The sequence below is a fragment of the Girardinichthys multiradiatus genome, chromosome 4, assembly GCF_021462225.1.
Source record: "Girardinichthys multiradiatus isolate DD_20200921_A chromosome 4, DD_fGirMul_XY1, whole genome shotgun sequence".
Lineage (NCBI taxonomy): Eukaryota > Metazoa > Chordata > Actinopteri > Cyprinodontiformes > Goodeidae > Girardinichthys > Girardinichthys multiradiatus.
The window spans coordinates 28,687,357-28,711,229 of NC_061797.1; the positions used below are offsets into that span (position 1 = coordinate 28,687,357).

Genomic DNA, 23,873 nt, shown 5'->3' on the forward strand with positions numbered 1-23,873 from the left:
CTGTAGCTTCAGTGTTTCTAAATATGTTCAGGGATCCATACCATACCTTGTGTGAACACTCAGTGTAAACATCTGGCTTAGGAATGTGCTCCAAGTCAAACTGGAGGCCTCGAGTATTACCAGATACCACAGCAGCTTAAATTAACTTTCAACCTTACCTTGTTCTAACATCCTGCATCCATACTGCTCCCCAGGTTTCCTTAATTCACACTAGGGGTGGGCATTTATCCTATCGTTCATCGTTGGGTGAAAAATATGCATTTATCGTGATGATAAAGTCAAATTAATGTTTGAAACCCCAAAAACTGAGTGTATTGTCAGAATAACTTTCTCTACTGTTGTTTTCATGAGTGTATCAATAAATTTAATGATCGTATGTTGTTACTGTGTGCAGTTTAGTGACAAGAATCACCCTTCATGTCTTTGTGTCCTGAAGAAGCCTATTTCAAGAGCAGAATTTGTGTTTGTGGGGCTGATTGCTGTGAAACATAACCAAAGCCATACAGGTAATAACGGAAAACTAAAAGGTAAATACTTTGTCACTTTTTTTTATAAAAACAGTACCACAAAATATTGCAGTAAAACGTTAAGTTAAAGTTGCCCACCCCTACATTAGACTGTATTTTACAGCTAATGGGCATTCCCAGTAACAAAGTAAGAGTACATGAAACCCATTTGTTTGCATGGCTGCTTGAAAACTGCAACATCACAAACTCAAGAATCGGTTTATTCGTTTTGTTTTACATTTGACCTACTTGCCAATTCTCTCAATTTGTGCTCATGATTTTCCCAAAAAAGTTGTTTCAAAAGAATGTTTTTGTCATCTATTAGAATAAACCAAATATGTGCATTTCACTGTATTGTCTTAAGATTTTAAGTTTTTTATTGAAAAACAGCCACATTTTGTCTGACAATATGAATACTCTAATAACCACACAACATAAAATAAACCATGCGTTTCATTTTGGGTCCTTGTAAACTGAAACCTGGGAGCACAAATCTCAATTCATGGCAAGTCAGATGCTGGCACTAAAACACAGCTCTAATATTTCTTGTTTTACAGTAATCTGTTCACTTACCTGATGCTATCTGGGTCAGGAAGCTTTTAACCCCTAAATTTGGTGAGGTTAGTCATCATAAGAGCTCTGTTAAAAAACAAATCAAAAACACCTTTTCATTTGAAAACTAATATAATGATTTGTTGCTGGTATACATCTTTGAGCTACATGTTCTGTTAGCAAAAACAGCTTCAGTGCAAACCCCCTAAATTCTAGTACATTTACAGCTCTGCTAAATCACAAGTATTAGAAACAAAATTAGCTTAACAGGTTAAGAATATAGATACAAAGAACAGTCAATCTGTCCCAAAAAAGGCACGACGGGGGTGCAGAAGTAACTGCCTCCCATTTTGAGAACATTTGCATAAGCGAATAAATACATCTGCTGATCATCCATCGGAAACTGTGCCGCAGATGCCCAGTCGTCATACGATTACAGCAGAGTACATCAATGTGATTTAGTAGGAAAACAGCATATAAATATATCTCCATGAAATATAAAGACTAAATCAAGAATAAAGAGTTATTTAGTACCATTAATCAGAATTAACATACATTTCAAACATATACAGTATTTATATTTGCCGATATTATATTCAACATTTGCCTTATATCAATAATTCTATATTCTGGACAAAAGTGCAATTAATAGCATTTGGGAGAGCAGGTTTGCACTTACATGAGACACTATATTATGAGAAACACCTGAACTAGGTATTGCTAAAGAACAGTGAGGTTGCTGTATATCATCAATGAGTCTAGAACTGGAGGATTAATGCACTTTAGTAATGGAATAAAAGGTGCCAAGTGGTCCAGGTTTGCGGAAGAGGTTTTGCAATAAATACCTTTTTCTTTGACATTTTAGACAGTGCTGGTTTCTTAATAATTAAGATAATGATATATCTCTGCAGGTGCGTCTTAAATGTCCTTGTTCAGCTGGCAATAAACTAAAGAGAAACAATGTCAGGGTGTACAGTCTAATAGCAAAGAGACAGAGGGGCCGAGTTGTGTTCTTCCTGAGAATAGACTTACCCTCAGTTTCTGGTTTTAAATCATTGCATAGATAATGATCAGAGCATTTTCAGGAAAAATATTTGCTGTTGAACCATGTATGCAATTAATACTCTCAAGACTTTTCATAATTTTCCCCACATTCTGCTGTGGATAGCACCAAAAATGCTGCACCACCACTGGCTAAACTAAATATTTTTGAGATATTCTATTGAAAGGGTCATCCTCTCTGGATCCGCGACCCAATTCAAAAGTCAAAGAATTTGTCCCCTTTCTATCGCTCATTCAGCTGTCCTCAGTGGGAACGGTTTCGTCTCAGTGCCTTACCAGAAGGCATTTGAAAAAAAAAAAAAACGTTTAGTAAACGCTCTGCGAAGCAGAGGAAATATCTACCACAGTTTTGAGTTCTCACAGCTCTATTTTCCTCTACCATCAGATACACCTTGATAAAAACAACCCAATGCCAGAAACTGTTCAAAGTCAGACCCTGATACCACACCATTTGTTGCAAAAGATCTATTAAAATAATATCATTCCAGCAAAGTGCTTCAAGATCCTACTACATTCAAACAGGCCAAAATAACTTCTTTTTTGTAACCACTGGGTAGATTTCCTGTTAGGTTTTTTTCACATCTAATTAGAATCTGTAATCAGAGAATTGCATCACTGCTGCTGAGTTAAAAATGAGCATTCCCTCATTTCAGTTACCTAATAGCACTGCTACAGTCATACGTTAATAGCTTTAGCCTTAAAAAAACACAACCAATTATATGTAAGGCTTAGGGATGGAAATTTAAATTCTATGGTAAAAAGGTATACCCTCCTGGTAAAATCCCAAAAAGCATGTTTTTAGTCAGAGTTATGGTACAGAAGGGTAAGAGAAAATACATTTTTGCTCAACTGTAGAAAAAATAAAGAAAAACCTATACATATTATATAAAAATGCTTATTTTTTCCACAGTTAAGACCGTGGTTATCAAAGTTTTTTTTCGCACAGCCAATCGTTTCCTCTATTCTGTGCTCTGTTTCCCTTCCCCCCTCTCTTCTGTGTTTATGCACACTGTTGGCCCTACGGCACCAATTTTAACAATATGCAAAATGACAATAAAGACCTCAAACCTTGCAGTAAAAACGTATTGGCCAATAAGAAGGATGTTTCTGAAAGGATCTTAGTTTATTCCTATAAGAGACAACGATTTTATGTTAAAAGTTACACCTCAAATTAAGAACTACCTCAGATTTAGAGCAGCATCAATGGTGCAAATTCTAGCAAATGTAGGTGTGTTAAATTAGAAATCCTAAAAGGGCTATTTTTACTTTGTCGGTACACTTATTGGAACTTACGTAAAAAGGTCATAGAAAGTATTGTGATCAGTTATTACAAAAATCCATTAGAAAGTGTCATTAGCAAGAGTCTCTGTAGAGAGCCAGGTCTTCGCCCCATTCAGAAATTTGCTTATCGGAGTCCCTTGAACACCTCGCGGGCACAGGTTTCCCACAGGGTTGAACGGAAAAGATGAGTTAAGGATGTTGGGTGTTGTAGGGGGGTCATCTGGAGAACTGGCCTTAAAATACATCCTTCTTTGGTCTGAAGAGGGTCCGCTTGGACTTGGGACAGGTGTGCTGCGTGGACTGGCACCTTTGTACTGCCTGAGCTTGCCCTGCAGCATCTCGATTTCATCAACCAGTTGGGAGACCTTGTGGTAGACAGTGGCGGGGCCTCCCTGTGGGATGCAAACTTCAGGAACCCAGCGTAGGAAGAACAACTTCCAGAGAACCACATGTGAGGGCAGGACCAGGGGGATCAGGACCCCCTGCTGGTCTGCAGGGTGAGAAAACCAGTTCCTGAAGAAGCGTTCTGATGGGCTTTCATCTTTCACTGGAGAGAAATCAGCCTTTAGCTCGGAGACCAGAGAGCCCCGCCGCTGCAATGGTTCCTCCTCACCCTTTAGTCCATTACGCTGTGATGTGCTTGATATTCGCACAGTAGAACTGAAGGCTTTCTGTTGGAGAAAAATATGGGACTAGATTTAGGTCATAAAGGTAGAAGGCCAAAAGACAAATTTGGACTATTTCAAGATTTTACGATTCGGACAAACATCTGAAAAAAAAAAAACCACTATTTACTATTCTATACAATTGCTCCAAATGTTAACTGGAATATTTGTACTAATCCCGATATCACAGGTAGAAAAAGATGACTGAAAAAGTCACAGAATACAGAAAGAGTCAAAGAAGCGCAAAAATTTAGAAACTATACCAAAAATTAAAAAACTTGAATTTATTTTGAACGGAACTTTTCTAAAAAAAACAAAATCTGTAAATATGCAGATTTTCACATCCTATAAACTGGCTAAAACCCATCAACATTTGGACCAACCCTGTTGTTCTGCTTACATTCCCCTATGCCATTTAACAGCTCTACTTCAACAGGGACTAAACAAAGAACATCTGCAGGTGTCTGGTGCTAAAAAGGGAGCAACAGATCCTCTTGCTGCTTCGGTTGTGGGGTGCGGTTTGCTTACTAAAATAAGCCTTATCAGACTGACATCTTGCTAATGTGAAAGCCCGTCGAGCAGCTCAAACTGTTTGCTGTGCATGTTTTAATCCACTGCTTTGCTGCACTAGTTTTCTTTAGAGCCTACTGTTGTTCTGCAAGGAGGATCATATTCACTTAATCCCAATAAGTCACCAGTGACAGTTTACACGTTCAATTTATTTAAGATCTATTTTAAATAACCATTTTAACAACAGCAGTTCATACAACCAGTAAACAAGGAATAAAGTCAGTGTGAAACCCACACACAGCTCTGGTCTACAACTGCTGTCGACATGTATGTTGGGTCACTTGATCATGCAAGTTTACCCACAGAACTTGAGTTTTCCTACATCTGTGAACACACATAAATGTGCCCAAAACTCCACATGGTGCTCTGTTGTAGTGCAATGTTTCAATAAATCTCTGTCTTAGATCAACAGGGTTTTTACAGCCCAAAAAGGTCACAACATATTTAGAGAGGCTTTGGATACAGGACTGTGGTTCAAATATTTAGGTTTATTAATAACTTCTTCTGCTTCTTCTTTCAAGTTTCGTTCATTTAGATGTTTTTTTTAGACTTTTGTGAAGAGAAAAAAAACCCAAGAGCCCTTTCCTCCTCGTGCCCAGAGTATAACCAAAAGATGGACCGGGTGAGCCGGCCGAACAGACAACAGGTGCAGCAGCGGGCCAACCCTATACAGGGCCGTCGAAGCCGCTACCAACACCAGACTAAGGAAAAATCAAAAGGGAACCTAAACCCAAAAGAACGACAAACGAAAACAAGACAGCCGGTCCCTTAGCCTTTTGTTCTGGCTTTGGCCTAACAAAAGCTAAAACACAAGACAGACTAAAACATGCTGCTGGGGCCCACAGCACCAACAACCAGCTGTAAGAGAGCACTAGCGAGACCCAGGTAGAGAGTGAGCAGTAAGAGAGGGAGAGAGCGCCCAAAGCCCAGCCTATTTATAGACTTATGGCAGCCAGAGTTCCAGTAAAATATGTATTATATATAAATATATATTCCTAAAACTAGCAAAAATACATATCTCAACTGTAAAAAAATATGGTTAAGAAAACCAAACCCCAAAATATTCAACAAAACGAAGGAAAAGATTTAACTACAAAAACAATCTGAAAAAAATATAGAAAAATAACAGAAATATGTGCCCAAAGTACATAACAAGGATAAACAGAGATTTGCTCATGCATGCACATGTTTTATTTAATGTCCCTGCAAAAAGTCATTTTTTTCTAAGGGTACTTCATGTACATTCAGATGATTTCCTGACAAGCAATTGCAAACCAGTCTCTTACAAGGGGGCATATCAGGGAAGTAGGTGGTCCTTTAACATTGCCAAATGTATTTGTATTTTGATTATCCTCTGAATGTGCTTTATGAGAGCCAATCTTAACCAGTCCTGTGTGTGTTTACACTTGTTATTACGACTGACTGTTGATTGGATTATCCAAAGTATATGCTGGTAGCAGCCTCTTGCATACCTTTGAGCGTTGGAAGCTTTTCACTTCTCCATTCTGAACAGAGGCAGCTCCCTTACCAACATACATGGGGTTATTAAAGAGGGTTTGATCTCTGGTGGAGAACTGCTGGGACCATTTCCACACAGGAGGGAAGATTACAGTGTGGTCTTCTCCTTGAGGGATGGCTTTATTCTTGGAAAAGTCCTGCAGAGCAAAGACAAGATTGACACTCGTATAGTACACAATATTGGCTAAAATACATAAATTAAACTAAGGAACAGGAATAATATGATTTTTGGCTTGTATTTAACATTCTTAAGATTGTTATTTTCAGTATTACTGCAACACATGGGGCAATGCTTGTAAATAGATTTACAAGCATTGCCCCATGCTTGTAAATAGATTTATAAAAGCCAACAAATGTTCAGTATAAGTTTCTCACCTGCAAGAGCTGAGCACAATGTTTAGAAGAATTGAAGAGGAAAGTACTGAAGAGGGGGATCCACATGCTGTCACTCAGTACAGTCAGATAGAACTCTGTGAACTCAAATGCTGCTGGGTACTGGTTTGTCATCTGCCACACGCAGTCCAGGAACAAGGTGAACAGTGGAGACTGTGACCAAGAAAACCAATGAGAAGAAGGAAGCTGATCTCTAAAAATGTATAGACCACATCCTCCAAGGCTGTAACGTTTTAAATTAAAAAAAGCATACCTCTTTACTGTCATTCTTCTTCAGATGGTTGCATCTGTCCAAAAAGCGATGACCCGCCATCACCCACTCTTTCTGCACCAAACTCTGAAATCCATTTAGGCTGCGATAGTGAGGGTCCAACATGAGCTGCACCAAGGAGGACACCACACAGTTCAGGTCTCTGTCTTCTTCCTCTGCACAATATTAAAGAAAAAGAATATTGAAAACATATTTCAAACTTGTAGATATACTTTAGACTACTCATTACTTATGTAAAATACACACTAAGGAGCACAGCATTTATGGATCCGTTACTGATGAAAAGGAAATTACCAAGAAGAATGACAGAGATATTCTTTCCATCCAAGTTGTAGACTATCTCCGCTGAGAGTTTTAAAAACGTCCTGGTTCATAGAAATAACAAAAAAAAGTAACATAAATAATTCCTGAAAAAACAACTGTAGTGAAGCATTTTCCAAACAAGTGGTCGAGAAATATGAACTATACATTTTTATAGAAACTTCATTACTTTTTCTCTTTCACAACTACACCACCAATAAAACCCAAATTCCGGGGGGAAAAAAAAAGTCAAATATAATTTTGTTTTTATACTATTGGCTTTTTCTATATGGACAATTTAATACAGTTATAAAGGCAGGTTAATGGTCCTGTTGGTTTGTTTGCATACCTGACATACTCAAGCCATCGTGAATTTTCAATGGATGAAAGCCATCTCTCCTCCGACTCCTCAAAAGGATCTACATAAAGAAAACAGACACTTGCAGAAATCTGTAAAACTGCACAATCACATCGCTTTCATAACAAAACATTATTCTGATTTAGACCTCATCACAAGGTAGCAAGGGGTTAATGCTGAACTACTTATGTTGTCAGAAGAAAGATCACCTAAAGTGCAGATCTGTCTGGCTTTAACAAAGGCACTTTGGATGTCCTGGATATTAGGAAGACTCTTGTCCAGATCTGACAAGGTCACTTCTCGGCGCTGTGGATGGCTTTTGGTGATTGCCGTGAAGATCCTATAGACAACACAGGATGGATGGTGGCTAGTTCAGTAATCAGCAATAAGCCCCCAACACTATATTAAAACAGCAGTACACCTCAACATCAGCAGCGGTTTAACATCTAAGATAAACAAACCACCAGAATAATCAAAAAGGGCAGTTGATGTCAAACCATAGAAAAGTCTGCAAAGAAGCTTGTGGTAGCCTAACATCCACTACAAGTACAATGCAATCTAATACTTATATACAGGTTTCTGGCCCTCCTGAACTCAAGCATTAACCTCAACCATTGATAATAAACTCAAACAGTTTAAAAGGAGCATATTTGTATTACTTCTGTTCAGTTTTCCTCTGAGTCAACGGATCTGCTGGGCCTGCCATGCGGACAAGAGCACTCCCATTCCTGTGATTCCAACACCACAGCTGCGCAAAGAAATACACAGAAATTAGAACACAAACAGGAGAAAACCTCTTATTAGCTGGGATCGATTTGAATCGCTTCACTGGCAGCCTTAATTGGACTGAATTATAGTTTTAATGGTAAAGTTTGTAAAAGAGCACATAATCAAAAGATATCAGAGCTGACTTACAGGGACACGCCCATCACTGAACGATGGAGAGTGCTGCTTTACATCCTGATCTGTCAAAGAAACTGGGACCACAATGTACTCTGGAAGACTGAAGGAGGTAAGAGAAAATGAGTGTAAATCTTCAAATTTTTACAGAAACTAAACGATTTCCAGAACACAAAAGGAAGCTATAAACTATACTTTAAAGGCTTAGTTATGCAAGTCTTTTTTTTCTGACAGTATAGTAAAAATCTTCACTGTTCTCTAAAAGTTTAAATAAAAGGCGAATTAAAAATGATTCAAAAATATTATTGAAACCTCTAACACACTCTAGATATGCAAGTTAAACTTAATCTGTAGCAAGAACCTTAAAAACAAATTATGTGAATACAATGTTGCCCATCTGAAGCCATCTCCAAAAGGGTGAGATATGTTTTACATTCCAACAAATAAAACATGATCTAAAAACCTGTCAGAGATGGCATATTTCTCATTGATGGAGCAAACCCGCCACCCTGACGCCCCGGTTCTCTTGATCTCTCGATCCCAGTCAGAGGGGCGGTCAAAAACTGGAGTCTGTATTCCTCCTCTTGGGGTGGAGCCATTGACTAGGTCCCCTGGAAATAAGACATCTTAGTTCTACAAAAAAATTACATACTTTTGAAAATGTACGTAACAGATAATTGTTTCAAAAACACATTAAACAAAACAAAAAAAGAGTATTTAAAACTAATTAGTTACTTTTATGGTATCTCAGTCCTTGGTACTCAAAGCCAAAAAGCAGGTGCAGATCAGCTGGATGGGAATAATGAGCAATGGCAAGGCAAACCTAGATTCAAAAGAGATGGAATAATTTTAGGGACATAAAGCACTGGACAACGATAGCACAATAGAATAGTTTAATTGTGATTATTAAAGAAGATTTGGTTTTATCGAAGCAGATCCAGAAGCCACACGCTTTCTTCATAGAAACAGAGGCATAAATGAAACCTGAAAAAGTAAATGTCTGACAAACAAACAGGCGCCGCTTTAGGTTTACAAGCCGGACCAGAGCTTTGTTAGACTCTAGCAGATTCATAGAAAGAGGCTCTACTGGAGTCTAACAAAGCTGTCTATTCAGTAGTAAAGCTGTGAATAGCGCGAGAGGACACAGAAAAAGACACACATGCGCGCATGTGCATCTCAATAGAAAAAGAGGCTGCTCTGTGCTCTGTAATTTCCTATGGGTTAAAATAGCTATTATAGAACAGCAAGTTCCATATGTTAAAGGGTTAAAAAAAGAACTGGGCCTTGTTTTAGGTTCATACTGTAATTACCAATAAACCCTCAAACAGTGTAAGAGGGCAGATGAAATCTGTTTCAGTGCCCTATGCTACAGGAAACCTTTTCATGTTTTGTTCTGTTGTAAAGCTACTGCTAACAGCTGCATGCTTGACAAAAAGTGACGTATAAAGGGTAAGTTGTGCTTCACTGTTCAAAACAGTAACCCTACAATTTGTCAGCTGTGGTGTAGGTATGAGATGTTCCAATACCTACAGTAAAATTGCTCCCAGATGAGTGCAGAGGAGATCAGACATCCGGCTATTTCAATTCATGTACATGTCAAGAACAAAGTAAGGGAATATACTGCACTGTATAATCCCCAGATTTTGCGTGGAAGCTGCAGAGTGAAAAGATTTGGGCATTATACTTTAAATTCATAGGACCATATTTTTCTGCAACAATATAACAGCTCTATACAGGGAAATTATTTTAATTCTTAATATTTCAGTTAATTTAAAATGTGTAGATTTTAAATTTTTTGTTTCCTTTCCAAAATATTATTCATCAAAAAAAAAAAAAAGATTTAGCAGATTTTTTTGAACATTTATTGCATCCCAGAAGACTGAGTTCAGCCTCCCAAACTGAGCACCGATTACCTAAACATCTGCGGTGGCTCATGCTGCCAGTTCCTCCCACTATCAGGATCAACCTCTACTTCCTTCGCCCAGAATAAGCATTGTTCTCAATGTCCCTTTGTTTGGCTAATGGACACACATCCTGCAAAATCAGTCATTTCCACTGAAATGGAATGTGGCACAGCTGTAAGTACAAAACTGGGTGACACTGTTGCAACAAACAGCAACACATTAATTGTGTCAACAGCAAAGAGACCGAATGCATATGGACTACATTCAAAAACTGTATTCAGGAAAGGGAAATCTTTGTCAGCAGAACGCAATAAATAAATTATCAGAGAAAGATCATGGGCATATGAAACATGCAAAGAAAAAAAATTTGCTTTTTTGACTAGTTTATTTTTGTTAAAAGTCCTAAAACAAAAGGCAAGAACTGAGTATTGAACAAAAACAGCCATTTATATTTATACACCCTGTCTAAAAAAAGACAAGACCTTTTTTCCCCCTCACTGATTTGGCTTAACCTCTCCTCTTTTTAGTCAGTTTGGATTACCAAAATTATTTCTACCTGCTAATTGTCGACATAAGGAGGTTTTTTAAATCACATTCTTAAAAGCCAAAGGTCTAAATACACCAAGATTACTGTCTAATTAATTTGGAGCTTGTCGTGGTTTTGTAAGCTTCTGATTCACAACACTTGAGTTAAACGGAGGCCCACCAACTCATGTATTGTAAAGCAACACCACAAACACACCTCTTCCTTGAGTGACATCAACAGAAACAAAAAACAAAAACAAAATCATCCCTGCGATAAGGAAGACAATTGTGGACCTCCGCCAGTCTTGTTCGTCTTTGGGGAGAAAATACAGATGTCAAAAAGTCCAGTGCTCATCTGTCCAAACAATTATATGCAAGAGTAAAACCATGGCAATGCCCAGCCATTAGGGCTGCACAATACATAGTAAATTTATCATTATTGCAATATCACTGCAGGCAACATCAAAATCCCAAAGTAAATATTAGCTGATTATATACAGTATGGTCCATACAATCAGGCTCTCCCTGTCAGCGGTATAGTTTGTGATCTTTTTCGAAAGACATCACGATGTTTTGGTAAAGTCATTAAGAAACTAGAAATTATTTCATTTTTGAAACCACTAATGTAGCCAGATGCAACATTTTTGATAAAAGCATGCTGTTAGGATTTATATTTATTTAAACTCATTATGCCATTGCAACAATATCACACACCACATTTTCCTGATATTGCTCAGCCCTACAAGCCATCATTTTATTCATAAAGAAGACGGGTTCTGTGTCCCATACATGAAGGTCTTTTGGTGCGAAATGTGCGATTCAACCCCAGAACAAAAGTAATTCACCTTGTGAAAATTCTTGGAGAAGCTAGTCGGGGTGCGTCACTATCCAAAGTGAAACGAAAAGAAGCCATTACTCCATCAACAGCATAAAAGACTATGTTGCAAATTCAGACATGGAAAATTACCTTCATTTTTCAAGACATATCCCGTGGCCTGATTAAACTAAAATTAAAGCATCTAACCATTATGACCATCAGACAAGGCCAGTGCATTACCCCATGATGCACTGGAAACCAGTCAAGAGTGTACCCCACAACCCTAATGCAGATTAAGCAGCTATGTATGGATGTATACATGAATCCCCACATGCATTGTAGGGTTGGGAGGTTGTACTGTATGAAGTATCCAAATTAGCAACTGTATTGCTTATTTTACTGTCATTAAAAGCTGCAGAATATCTGCCGTGCAAATAACTTTAAATTTTATAAGTTTGTTTTTGGTATTTCACTCACTTTTTTGGCACTCTCAGGCCCAGCCTCATCAAAGCAGAATCTTATTACTCGCAGGTCTTTGCAGTACAGGATGAGCTCTGTTGGGTTGAACTTCAGCTTCTGGTTGGAGCCCAATACTTTCCTCTTCCCCCTTGTATCGTTAACTGAGAAAAACAAACAGATAATTACATTATTATTTATATGTAAAGTATTCAACAGAAGCAATGTTGAATACCCCCCATAGACAGTCAAGTTAATTATATCAAACTTTTTTCTAAATAACAGATCTCAACAGAAGTTTATGGCTAAATTTCTTATATAAAAACACAAATATACCTCTACATGCGTGTGCCTAATTTTCTGCTCTCTGTGTCATTCGACGCGGAGTTTCACCCTGACGCGCAGACACGCACGGAGGTGACTAAACACTCCTACTATTGCGTTATATTGCATGCATTACAGCTGGTAATTTGTGTCGTGTGCGCTTAAATCTCACACAGGCTCGCTCAATGTGTGTTCTGGCATTCGCTCAACTCTGACTCTCCTGCTCTGTGCTCGCAACTTTACAAAGTGTATGTAAATGAAAGACACCACCAGCCAATCAAAGACGGGTCTTTTTTTCTTTTTTTATCTAATCAGAGTATTCCTTGCAAATACTGCGTTGATTGAATAAAAAAATAATAAATAAAAAAATCAAAATACTGCAGCACACGGCAGAAATTTTAAAACAAAAAACTGTAGGATTTAAAGAAAACACAACATAATGAAATAAACACTTTGTAGCCTAAAAATATTTAATTAGGTATACAAATATGCTTACTTACATTGTGCATTTTAGGTATTATTTCTACATTTCTTGAGCTACTGGCATGTGAAAAATGCTTTTGTCTGATATTCGTCCAGCTCCTGAGAGGCGACGCAAAATTCTACTTGGCTTTTACCAAGGAACACCTATACCAAATCCATAATAAACATTTCAATATTTTATTGCAGATTTCTGGAAATAGACCCAGACATTCTGGCATCTAGAGACAATTTTTCTCTAATAATTTGACTATTTTCATCCATTTCTTTAATATTTAACAAAAATGGCCTGTTGACATTTATTTACACCCTTCACAATAGTTAATGGAAAAACCTTTATTGGCATTATGGCAATGAAACATTTCTTAAAGTGCTGACAAGCCTTTTGGATTTTTCTGGTATTTTTGACAATTCATCATTTGCGAAGAGTCTGCGAAGTCTTTAGAGTTTTAAGGGGCTCCTTGCCGTCACCTTAATCTTCAGCTCATTTCACAGATTCTCAATCTCGTTAAAGCCCGGTCTATGGGTGGGATGCTTCTAAATTTGTATGTTACTTTCACTCAGTAGAAACATGTTGGTAAAAATTGGTCGAATTTTCATAAAGGATGTCTTAAAAATGTTGGGACCGAAGTAGAAGCTCAACATTGTGTTATTGTAATCGTTGTGATCATCATGTTACGTGGCCAGTTAGAAGAGGTGAAAAGCAAGCTGAGTAAATCAAAACCTGTCTCCATCCCTGTAACCCAACAGAACTTTTCCTGGCCGTTTGCCTTTGCAGTATCAGCAAACTGACCGTCAAAGACAAACATAAAGAAACATAAGCCGGGCTGCCCTGCAACCGAACACTGCATTCTCCCTGACATCACATGTTATCAGATTGCTTATCAGAAAAAAAAAAAAAAAAAAAAACAGCCAACACCAGCCGACTAAGATGTCCAAAGAATAAAGACAAGTGAGCCGGACCCTTTAACTTTAATTCTGGGTCTGGACTTCTCCAGTCAAATGGCTGAGCTTGAATGTTATTAATCTGAGTTCAAACTACTGTTTAATCAAAGAAGTTAAAGTTTTTCTGTCTGGAAAGTAGGATAAGTACCATAATACACCATAAAAAAAGAACCATCTGTAAATGCTGAAACAAATGTACCTGTTACTACTTGCTCAAGGCAGGTCAGGGAGATGTCATGCTGTCCAAGTAGTAGGTGGGACAACTGGGATTTCTACAGTGAAGACAACAAAAATACATTTTACAGACCCTGCCAAATACTGGTTGCTGTTTGTATTCCTCAGACTGAGTTATGATCAGTTTCCATTTTGTCTCATGCCAAACATAAATGGAAATGACGTCAATTCTCACTTCTTGTGCTGTCACCAACAAGGAAGCTTTTCTTCCTCTTTTCTAAACGGGTTTAATGTGCAAATAAGGTTGAGTTTACAAAGAGCAAAAATATACATCTGACACATAAAAACTAAAAATGAAGACCGCTACTTTTACCTTTCTTAAAACTGTATGATAAAAAAAGTACAAACGTTACCCGATCAAAACTTAAACAAAACACAGGTAAACAAAATCTAACGGCTACAAACAAAGCTGAGCAAATACCTGCTTAGGTGGGGGACCTTGAGGAATAAAGGAGACCTTAAAGTTGGTGCATATCAACCTCCCCCAGAGGTCACCCTGGCTGCTCTCAGCGCTGATGCATTTCCTCACAAAGTTCACATCATTTACAACTATCTCTCCTGAGGACAACCACATGAAAGACAAAAAACACTGTTGAAAACTATGATTTAATACAGCAAACTATGGAAGCATTCTGAAATAAAAGAAAATACAAGCACATGGCAAAGAAAACAAGCAGTAAACACATTAAACAGCATGAAATTTAAACTAATAATTTGCAAAACAAATCCACAACGAAATTATTTTTCTAGTATATCTCTACATGTTACCAGTGAAATATGATGTCAAACAACATATTCAGATACCCAGTTTTCAAACAATACAAACTTTTTTTTAAGTACAATAGGTCTAGTATAAACAGTTTAACATGTATCAAACGTATTGGACGTCAGATATTCTGATACATAGTTCTGTAAATATTAAAATCCCAGCATTTATTACTCAATTTTGATACATTTCATTCAGTTCTTTGCAAAAACACGGCATACAAAACAATGTTGTGACATGACGTCGACTCTTCAATAGTTTCTTAAGCTAAGGCCCCACCATGCAAAAAAAAACAACAACAAAAAAACACACAGAACAACAAAGTAAAACAGCACTGAAGAGAATTGGTCGAAAGTGAAATGCTTATAATGAACAATCTCAATGATGCTGGCATCCCTGCTCTATATTCCGTCAAATCGAACCAGAAACGGGTTAAATATATAGATGTTAGATCAGGCACAGACTTTACTCTAACCAAGCAAATACAAGTTGTGCACCCAGGATTGTCGGAAGGTTGTTTACTAATTTTTATTTACGACAACTAATATGTGAGAACGTTCAACAAGTCTTTAACAAGTTTCTTTATAAAAAAATAAAAAAAGCTGATCCAAAACAAGCTTAACTAGTCCAAAAAAGACTGTTAAAACAGGAAGGAGAATGAAGAAAAACTTATCAACATCCCTTCAGTAGTTTAACTATGCATGAAAGTAAACACTTTGCTTTATCAGAGTCAAATTTAAATGTGCAACCAAACAAAACAAACTGATCATATAGAACTAATTTGTCTTGAGTGTAATAGTTAAAAAGGTAATAAATAACAAAAAACTAAAGTCAAGAGTCAAATAACACACACCATGTGCACATATGAACAGGATGGTTTCCACCCTTTCCTGCTGAATCAGTCTTTACGATGAGACGTCCAAAATGTGTGCCTCTATACAGACATTTACTACAACAGTATAGTAAAGAGCAACGCCATCTACATCCATCACATGACCTCTAAACACCTCAGGCTTGGGGAAGTAGGGCAGCAGGGCGGAGTTACTAGCATCACTTCAAAGCTGTGCTTCAGAGGAGCCAAACACACAGAAGTATGCAGTTAAAAAAAATGAAGAAGCTAAAACCCGTTGGTCTGCCTTTCCCACAAAAAACGGTGACACAAAAGCAAAAGTCTGTTTGGAGCAACACTAATGTACCATCAGTACATCAGGTTGATAAAAGCTGTAATCTGGTCTAGGTCTTAAATACATGATTCTTATATGCAACGTGATTGTAAACAAAAAATACAACTAAAAACGTGAAGCACAATTTAACCATTTTCACTTGCAAATTAGATTCAGTTAAAACCCCAACAGTTAGGATTACAAAAAAAATATTTCTATATTATGATTAATGCCAGAATAATGAGAAAATGTATTTTAGTACATTCTTCAAAGTCAGAAGTTTACATACACCAAGATACACTATCCTTTTAGACAATTATTGGAACACATATATTGACTTAATGGCCTTGTAAACTGGTGCCCATCTCCAGCTTGCATTGGGTGACTGGCAGAGTCCAGGGTTCACCTGACAGGTCGCAGGAGTAGCTGCAGAGAAGCCAACATATATGGGGAGAACATGCAGAACGAACCCAGGACCATCTTGGTGCAAGGCAACAGTGCTAACCAGTGCACCACCGTACAGCCCGGTATCAAACAAATGCAAACTTTAAAAAAATGAAATATCAAAATAGGTGTTTGAGAGGAAAATAAAAATGTTAATTGATTAAGCACATAATCTGTCGACAGCCCTAATTCTTTGGATCATTTTTCTGCCATTCAGTAAGTAGAAATCATTTTAGGTTATCTAGTGACATTGGTCATTGCTTTCAGCATTCTGAACTTCTGATTAATCGTACGACTAACTCCATTACATTTACAGCCCTTACAATCCTTCTCAACCATTTCAAGAAAAAATCTTTTGTTTAGACTGGAATACCTACTTTTCAGATGCCTACATTAGCCACACCTCACCCCCTTTAAACATCACTCAGCAGCAGGTTAGATGGTTTTCACCAATTAGGCCCTTGGGATTAAAGTTACATTTAGATTATTATCAGATTTGAATTGATCTGTCAGATTTTGTAAATAACGCTTTGTAAGTAGTGCTTCTCGGAGGGCAACAAGAAAAAAGGAGAAATTCGCTTTGTTGTTGATGCAAGATGTAGGAAACGCATTTGAGAAATGGAGGAGGATCATACTTATTACATAACTTAAAAACAGGCACTGGAATATGACTCTCCCACATCAAAGAAGCAAAGACAGAAAAGAGTAGAATAAAACTGAAATAGGAGAAGATAGAAACAACAACAAAAAAAAACACTGGTGGGATTTTTCCCAGCTGAAAACTACTGGCAAGCAAAACATTTTGCAAAGTGTTGCCAAGGCTGCTCACCAATATAAAAATTATTTGTTTCCCAAATGAGGGGGGATGGCATTTTAAATACAAGCCATATCTAATTCGATCTTATGATAGTTATCTTCCTTATTTATTACAAGTTTTTACTTTTTTCCAATAAATCCAAAACAAAGAGAGTTACCGAATAACAAGCATGCAGCATCCTCGCTGATGATCCTGAGCAGAGTGACTGTAGACAGCTCACATAAATACTGTCTTTAACCCAGGCATTGATATATATTGTTCTTAGGAGGGTCAGGATACAGAAAACAATCTATTCTGCCTCTGATTAGATTGAAGGTACCTGTTTGGTTGAAATGTGGTGCAGCTCTCCAGAACATACAGAAAACAAACTAACCTGGAAGGAACTCGGGCTCCAACCTAATGGGTGGTTGAATACTGTTCTTCCGATCGGTCTGCAGGAAATAAAGATAAACACATCAGGGTTAGCAATGACAATGTTCTACGATTTGTCATAGAACATGGCAGGGCAGAAAATTACAATTGATATGGGTTTCTGCATTAAACATAAAATATAACTTGGACCCAAAGGTTGAAATAATACAGTTCCTGGGTTTGCAAACTCAGATTTGAGTTCCTTCCAAAAGACAACCACACTGAACCACACTGTTTACACAATTAAACTACCATGATTTATAATATTCAGCTAAAGATGCTGTTTTACCTCACACAAAATATCCAAACACTTATAAAAACAATGAGTTTTTATGAAGGTGTTTATTTATTATTTTTTGTATCTACTAAGAAAATAAACACAGCCTTTTTAATATGGCTAAGAAAAATACTATAAAAACAGCAGCAAGTTTAAAAGAAGTCCTTAATAACATCTTAAAAACAGAGATGCACCGACTTTACTTTTCTTGTCCGATACCTAGTTAGTTTTTCTTTGAGCCCTTATTTGCAGATTCAAATTCTCGTTATTTTTCCTAAAAACTAACACACAACAGAAAGCAATGTGCTATGTGTGTTTTAAAACAAGTAATAGTCAAGAATAGCCTCATTTCTGTATGAAAGCATACATTCCTTACCTTTTTTAATCTTTATTAAAACACAAAAAGTGGCCATAGGTACCTGTTGGTTAATTGATTTATGGACCTAAAACTGTTGAATCTTTTTTTGTTGTTGTCTTGATGCACTGAATTAATGAGGAACATGAAAGTGAAGGTAGACAGAATTTGAGTTACATGTTTTATTTTCATGGAACAAAAAGAAATGAATGGAAACCTGACATCCTACAACCTTTTAGGAAAGTCCAAACACACTCAATATCAGCTTAAACTTTGCTGTACATTTAACTTCTCGCTTGAATTCTTTCTAAAACAACTATGTAAAGTTTGCAAGCAAATGACCTAGACTTGAGTCAACACCTTCCATTTAAAATGTACACGTTTGTCAGAGCACAAATAAGGAAGGTATTTGAGGAAAAGTACTAATTTACCTTCCACTACTTCAACTTATTATAAATAGCAGGTGAGATTCAGATTAGAGATAACTTAGATTTTCACACCTAATTGATAATATAAAGCATGCAAAATGTACTCTTTGGTAATCTAACAAAATCCAAACATACCTGCGCAGGAGGAAGATAACACTTGAAAGTTGGTTTTATGGGTTTGCCAGAAAACATTGTTAATTTCCGGTCTTTAAGCAGAAAATGAACAAGTGCTTTGCTACTGGCAGCACTGAAAAGAAATAAATCCAGGAAAGTTTTGCTCAGCCCGTCGATGACTTAATCCTAGCCGTCCGTGTGTGAAATATTCATCGAGCCTTTCTGGATGAACGACGACACTCCTCCATGTCGATAAGCAGACAGATTCTGGCTGGCTGAAACAAGTTGACAGAAATTAACGTTCACACGTCGGCGTTAGCTCGTTTGGCTAGCTAGCGCAAACTACTAAATGAAGTTTGTCAGTGTCGCTCCCACGCAGGTATATAACCGTTAAAATAGAGAAATGCGTCGCTGAATGGCCTACATTTTCTTTACACCTGTTACTGCATAGGTTCCCCGCCAGTTACTTCCTCAAAGTCCAACTATTCAACCAACGCAGTACCTGACGCTGCGAAGGACTTAACGGCCATGTTTATAAAGAGGCGAGGTCCCGCCCTGCTTCCGGGCTCCAGTGCTGCTGTGGACGGAGACTTTCCGACATCAAGTTTCTGTCAGGTTAACACTGGGCAGCGCTCACACTCTGCTCATATTATGAGCTAACTAGGTGTGTATGAGTGCACGACATAGTAAATTCTGACCAACGTTTTACATTACAGCCAGTATCTTAGCAGTTATGTGGCACACTGCCCCCATGGACTACAAATCCCATTGGACCCTTACGAATTACCTTGGAAGTCTGTGACCTTGTTTTTTATATTCTCGTTTCACGTGAGTTTAACATTGACCATATATATATATATATATATATATATATATATATATATATATATATATTTATATTTAAACCAACAGATGATTGATTTTGTGATTATCTAGATGCACCCACACTATTAGTTTATGAAATGTGATATTTCAACCTCACTCACTTATTCACCTGTTTAGTTTTTAAATAAACTGTATTTTCGTTCTTTGTCTTCGTTCTGTGTACTACATTAAATCAATAAAAGACGGAAAAAAGTAATATGACATAACTGATGTGACGGGGTTGTGTGGTCAGCATCAAATATCAAAATGATCCCTGATATACTGAGTTCAGAAAAACATATATTTTACTTACTATACATCTCTTTGTTCATTCTTGTTGTTTTTAAAGTCAGTCAGTCATTTTCTACCACTTATTCCAGAGTGGGTCACAGGGAAGCTGGTGCCTATCTCCAGCAGTCTATGGGCAAGAGGAGGGGTACACCCTGGACAGGTCACCAGTCCATCGCAGGGCAACACACAAACAACCAAGCACACACTCATTCATACATCTAAGGGAAATTTAGATTAACCAATTAACCTAACAGGCAAGTCTTTGGAGTGTGGGAGGAAGCCAGAATACCTGGTGAGAACCCACACATGCACAGGGAGAACATGCAAACTCCATGCAGAAAGACCCCCAGCTGGGAATCAAACCCAGGACCTTCTTGCTGCAAGGCAACAGTGCTACCAACTGCGCCACCGTGCAGCCCCTTGTTTTTAAAGTGTTTATAAATAATATGATATTAGTAGTGGTACACCAAACACTCAATGTGCATATAAGGACAGATAATCTGTTGTCTGTCTGACAAATAAGTATAACAATTTTATACTCTATGATGTGCGTGCTGCATTGTGATTACGCACACTTTTTACAGTTCTGGTCATCTATCTTCCTTCAGCACAGGATCATGACGACACATCCAGTTTAGGAGTGCAGTAGTAGTTGCTATCAATTGGTTGGGCCCATTTTTTAGAAGTGTTAGAGTACTTCTTTCAGAAGTACTCTAACACTTCTTTATGGCATAGAATCAACAAGGTGTTGGAAACTTGTACCACTACTATCCTGAATTGTTGACACAAGGCAGCGTGGATATATGCTTTCATGTTGTTTATGTCAAATTCTGATCTTACCATTTAAATGTTGCAGCTGAAATGAAGACCTATTAGAATAGAAATCTATTATTGTGCAATTCTAAGGTGCCTGTGTGAATTGTAGTCTCAGTTTTCTATTATTTCCTCTTGAGTGTTCAGACGTGGTATTCTGCAAACCTTATGCTTATTTGAAATACTGTTGTCTATTTATCACCCCACTCAGTCTGGCTCTTTTCTGACATCTAACATATATGTAGCATTTCCATCCAAACAAATGCCATTCATTGGATATTTGGACCATTCTGTTATCCTGGGAGATGGTTGTGCAAATCCTAGTAGATCCACAGTTTCTGAAATACTCAGACCTGGCACCAATAACCATGCAACGTTCAAAGTCACTTAAATCCCTTTTCTTCCCCATTCCGATGCTGATATTGCCTTTACATCATCTAGAGGCATAAATGTATTGAGCTGCTTTTTGTATTAACAAGTAAATTAACAGAAACACCTAATAAACTGGCCAGTGCGTGTATAAATGACATGTGTGTGAAACAAGAAAACTTAGTCGCAGGACACAGTGATTTTGTTTTGTTTGATTGACTTTTGGTTACTCTGAAAGCTTAGCTGATTTCCATTAACGTAAAGGCAATAAAAGGCCCAAGAATGAATAAAGTGTCAGGTATTTAAAGATCATTAGGAACATGCACTACGGGCATTGTGGAGGAGGGTGTTTTATGGTAAAGTAGCTCACAGTTCAATTCAATTCAAAAATACTTTATTAATCCCAAAGGGAACTTAAATTAAAATAGTAAAATAAGGTATGGAAACATACGTTGTTGTTGTTGTTCTAACATGTGTCGTTTTCATTAATTCATTAATTTTGAAGAAACGCTTTCCTATTTTGGTAAATTCCCTTTAGTTAAATTTATTGCGTTTACGAAAGTCTGTTGAATGTAATATCCTTCTTTGTCCACACTATGGCAGCAAAAGCAAGGCCATCACGAAAGTTTTTGTCGATTTCATTTGCTGACAAATTAGTTACTGAACAAGACGTTTTTATTTCATTTAAATGTTTTTGCATTGATTTTGATAATTAGAGACAAGTAAGATAGTTATTTAATCACAGAACATGCACAAATGTCCTCTGACATGTTGGAAAGAAACAAAAACGAAAATAAAATTACACATTACTGTATGTGTAGCCAATGCAAAGCTGAAGTTGCCTATCAGAGGGGTCACACCCAAAGGCTCATAGCCTAACATTCATGTTAAGGCAACAATCAGTCTTATTGGACAACAGGTGCTACAAGCAAATACCAGTATTTCTGTAGTATTTCCTGAATTTTAAAAACCTGAAAACCAGGTTGGACAGACATTTTATTCAAAACAAACAAGTGGTATAGAGTACTGGACCAATGCTCATTTTCTGAAGATTAAATGAATATTTCATACAATATGTCCCAACTGCTACCAACTGCACTACCATGCACTGTTGACTTGCAGCAAGAAGGTCCTGGGTTCGATTCCCGGCCAGGGGTCTTTCTGCATGGAGTTTGCATGTTCTCCCCGTACATGCGTGGGTTCTCACTGGGTACTCCTGCTTCCTCCCACAGTCCAAAGACATGTTAGGTTAATTGGTCAATCTAAATTGCCCTTAGGTGTATGAATGAATGTGTGCATGGTTGTTTGTATGTTGCCCTGGAATGGACTGGCAACCTGTCCAGGGTGGACCCTGCCTCTCGCCCATAGACTGCTGGAGATAGGCACCAGGTTCCACGTGACCCACTATGGAATAAGTGGTAGAAACTGACTGACTGATGTCCCAAGGCACTTTGACATGGAGAAACAAAATAAATAGATGAAAGTGTCCTTTGGACTTTATCTTTTGTCAGCTCATGCATAAAAAAGAAACGACACCACAAAATCAATTTAAAGCAAAACATATTAAAAACTTTTTTCATAACTGTTGAGTGAAATAGTGTAAGTTCAAACTGATTATGTTGTTTGGTTAGTTGGGGTTTTTTATTCGAGTACAGTTCAATTTTTACCGGCTCCCATACTTTCTTTGATCTTTTACTGTGATGTATTCAGCAGCCATGACCCAAGGGTATTTGAGCCCATAAGGGACCCTTTTAGTTCAATCATTTTGGCACACTGTATCTGGTTTCTTCACATTATTCACTGAACAACCATACTTGAAAAGAAAACATAGTCAAATAATTTCCAGGAGATTTGACACTGATCATAGGAGGAAAAAAGGGATTTTAGATATGCACCTAAAACATTAAAATAGATGTGTATACTAGTTAATGGGGTAAAACTGTGGAGTAATTTAGAACAAATAAAAAAATCGTTAAGAAATGCTACAAAGGAAAGCCTGAGACTATAAACGTGTAGAATAATGTAAAAGAGGCTTATTATGCGAGATTATTTTTCTACTTCCTACTCCTTTTAATCAGGGAATTCATGTGGCAAACTATTACTTTGTTAGATAAAATTCATTCCCACTTTGAGGGTTTCCAGCGGTATTTAAGCAAGTGGTGCAACTTGTAGACTTAGTTCATTTCATCTCTCTTGGAGCCTCCAAACGAGGAGAGGGCCCTGAAGCAAGTCAGCTTTACATCAGGCCGACCCTTGAGGTAAATATAGCAATGGACACATTTAAATACATCTTTATTATATTCAAATTAGATATAATAAAACAGTTAAACTAGTTATGGCAGCTTGAATTTATAAAGAGTTTACAGTTTAAGGGTTTCAACCACACAGGCTTTATATAACAATTGCGTTTGTCTCGTCAGTAAAAAGTAAACTAAGTGACTTATTTTAGAAATTAAAACTATAACCATGAAAAACGTTCCTCTACTGACTATTGCAACTTTTACCTGTGAATACTTTCAGAGCACACGGCACATGATCTTTCTCCCATGCTCACTGACATTGACCACATGTGCTAAAATAAATAACTTTCAATCTGGGATGACGCTTTAGTGCGGCTGAAGTTTTGCGCATGCCCAGTGGAGTCGCTCCCTAATGAATATTTAAACACAGTACTGGCTGGGTGCCCCTTGTTTGGATCAC

The 23,873-nt window shown here is 37.5% G+C and overlaps 1 protein-coding gene across 1 annotated transcript; it reads right to left on the minus strand.

Moving 5' to 3' along the window:
- Window positions 1-709: 709 nt before the first annotated feature.
- mtmr10 (myotubularin related protein 10) lies at window positions 710-19,564 on the minus strand. Its single transcript, XM_047363392.1, has 16 exons — window positions 18,858-19,564; window positions 17,625-17,682; window positions 14,483-14,619; window positions 14,027-14,099; window positions 12,100-12,242; window positions 9,112-9,199; window positions 8,840-8,987; window positions 8,392-8,479; window positions 8,136-8,224; window positions 7,686-7,816; window positions 7,468-7,537; window positions 7,113-7,183; window positions 6,801-6,973; window positions 6,530-6,700; window positions 6,109-6,291; window positions 710-4,072 (listed from the first exon to the last, which is right to left on the minus strand). Exons 1-16 carry the CDS (start codon window positions 18,912-18,914, stop codon window positions 3,461-3,463), a joined length of 2,292 nt encoding a protein of 763 aa, XP_047219348.1. The 5' UTR covers window positions 18,915-19,564; the 3' UTR covers window positions 710-3,460.
- Between the last annotated feature and the right edge of the window lie 4,309 nt (window positions 19,565-23,873).

What these genes read in the sequence shown, in the direction of transcription:
- mtmr10 (XM_047363392.1), bottom strand. Translation starts at nt 18,914, where the DNA reads ATGTTTTCTGGCAAACCCATAAAACCAACTTTCAAGTGTTATCTTCCT. An exon ending in GGAGCCCGAGTTCCTTCCAG is followed by an intron (nt 14,620 to 17,624) that starts GTTAGTTTGTTT and finishes GGTTGTCCTCAG; the next exon opens with GAGAGATAGTTGTAAATGAT. An exon ending in AAAGCTTCCAACGCTCAAAG is followed by an intron (nt 4,073 to 6,108) that starts GTATGCAAGAGG and finishes TTTCTCCAACAG; the next exon opens with AAAGCCTTCAGTTCTACTGT.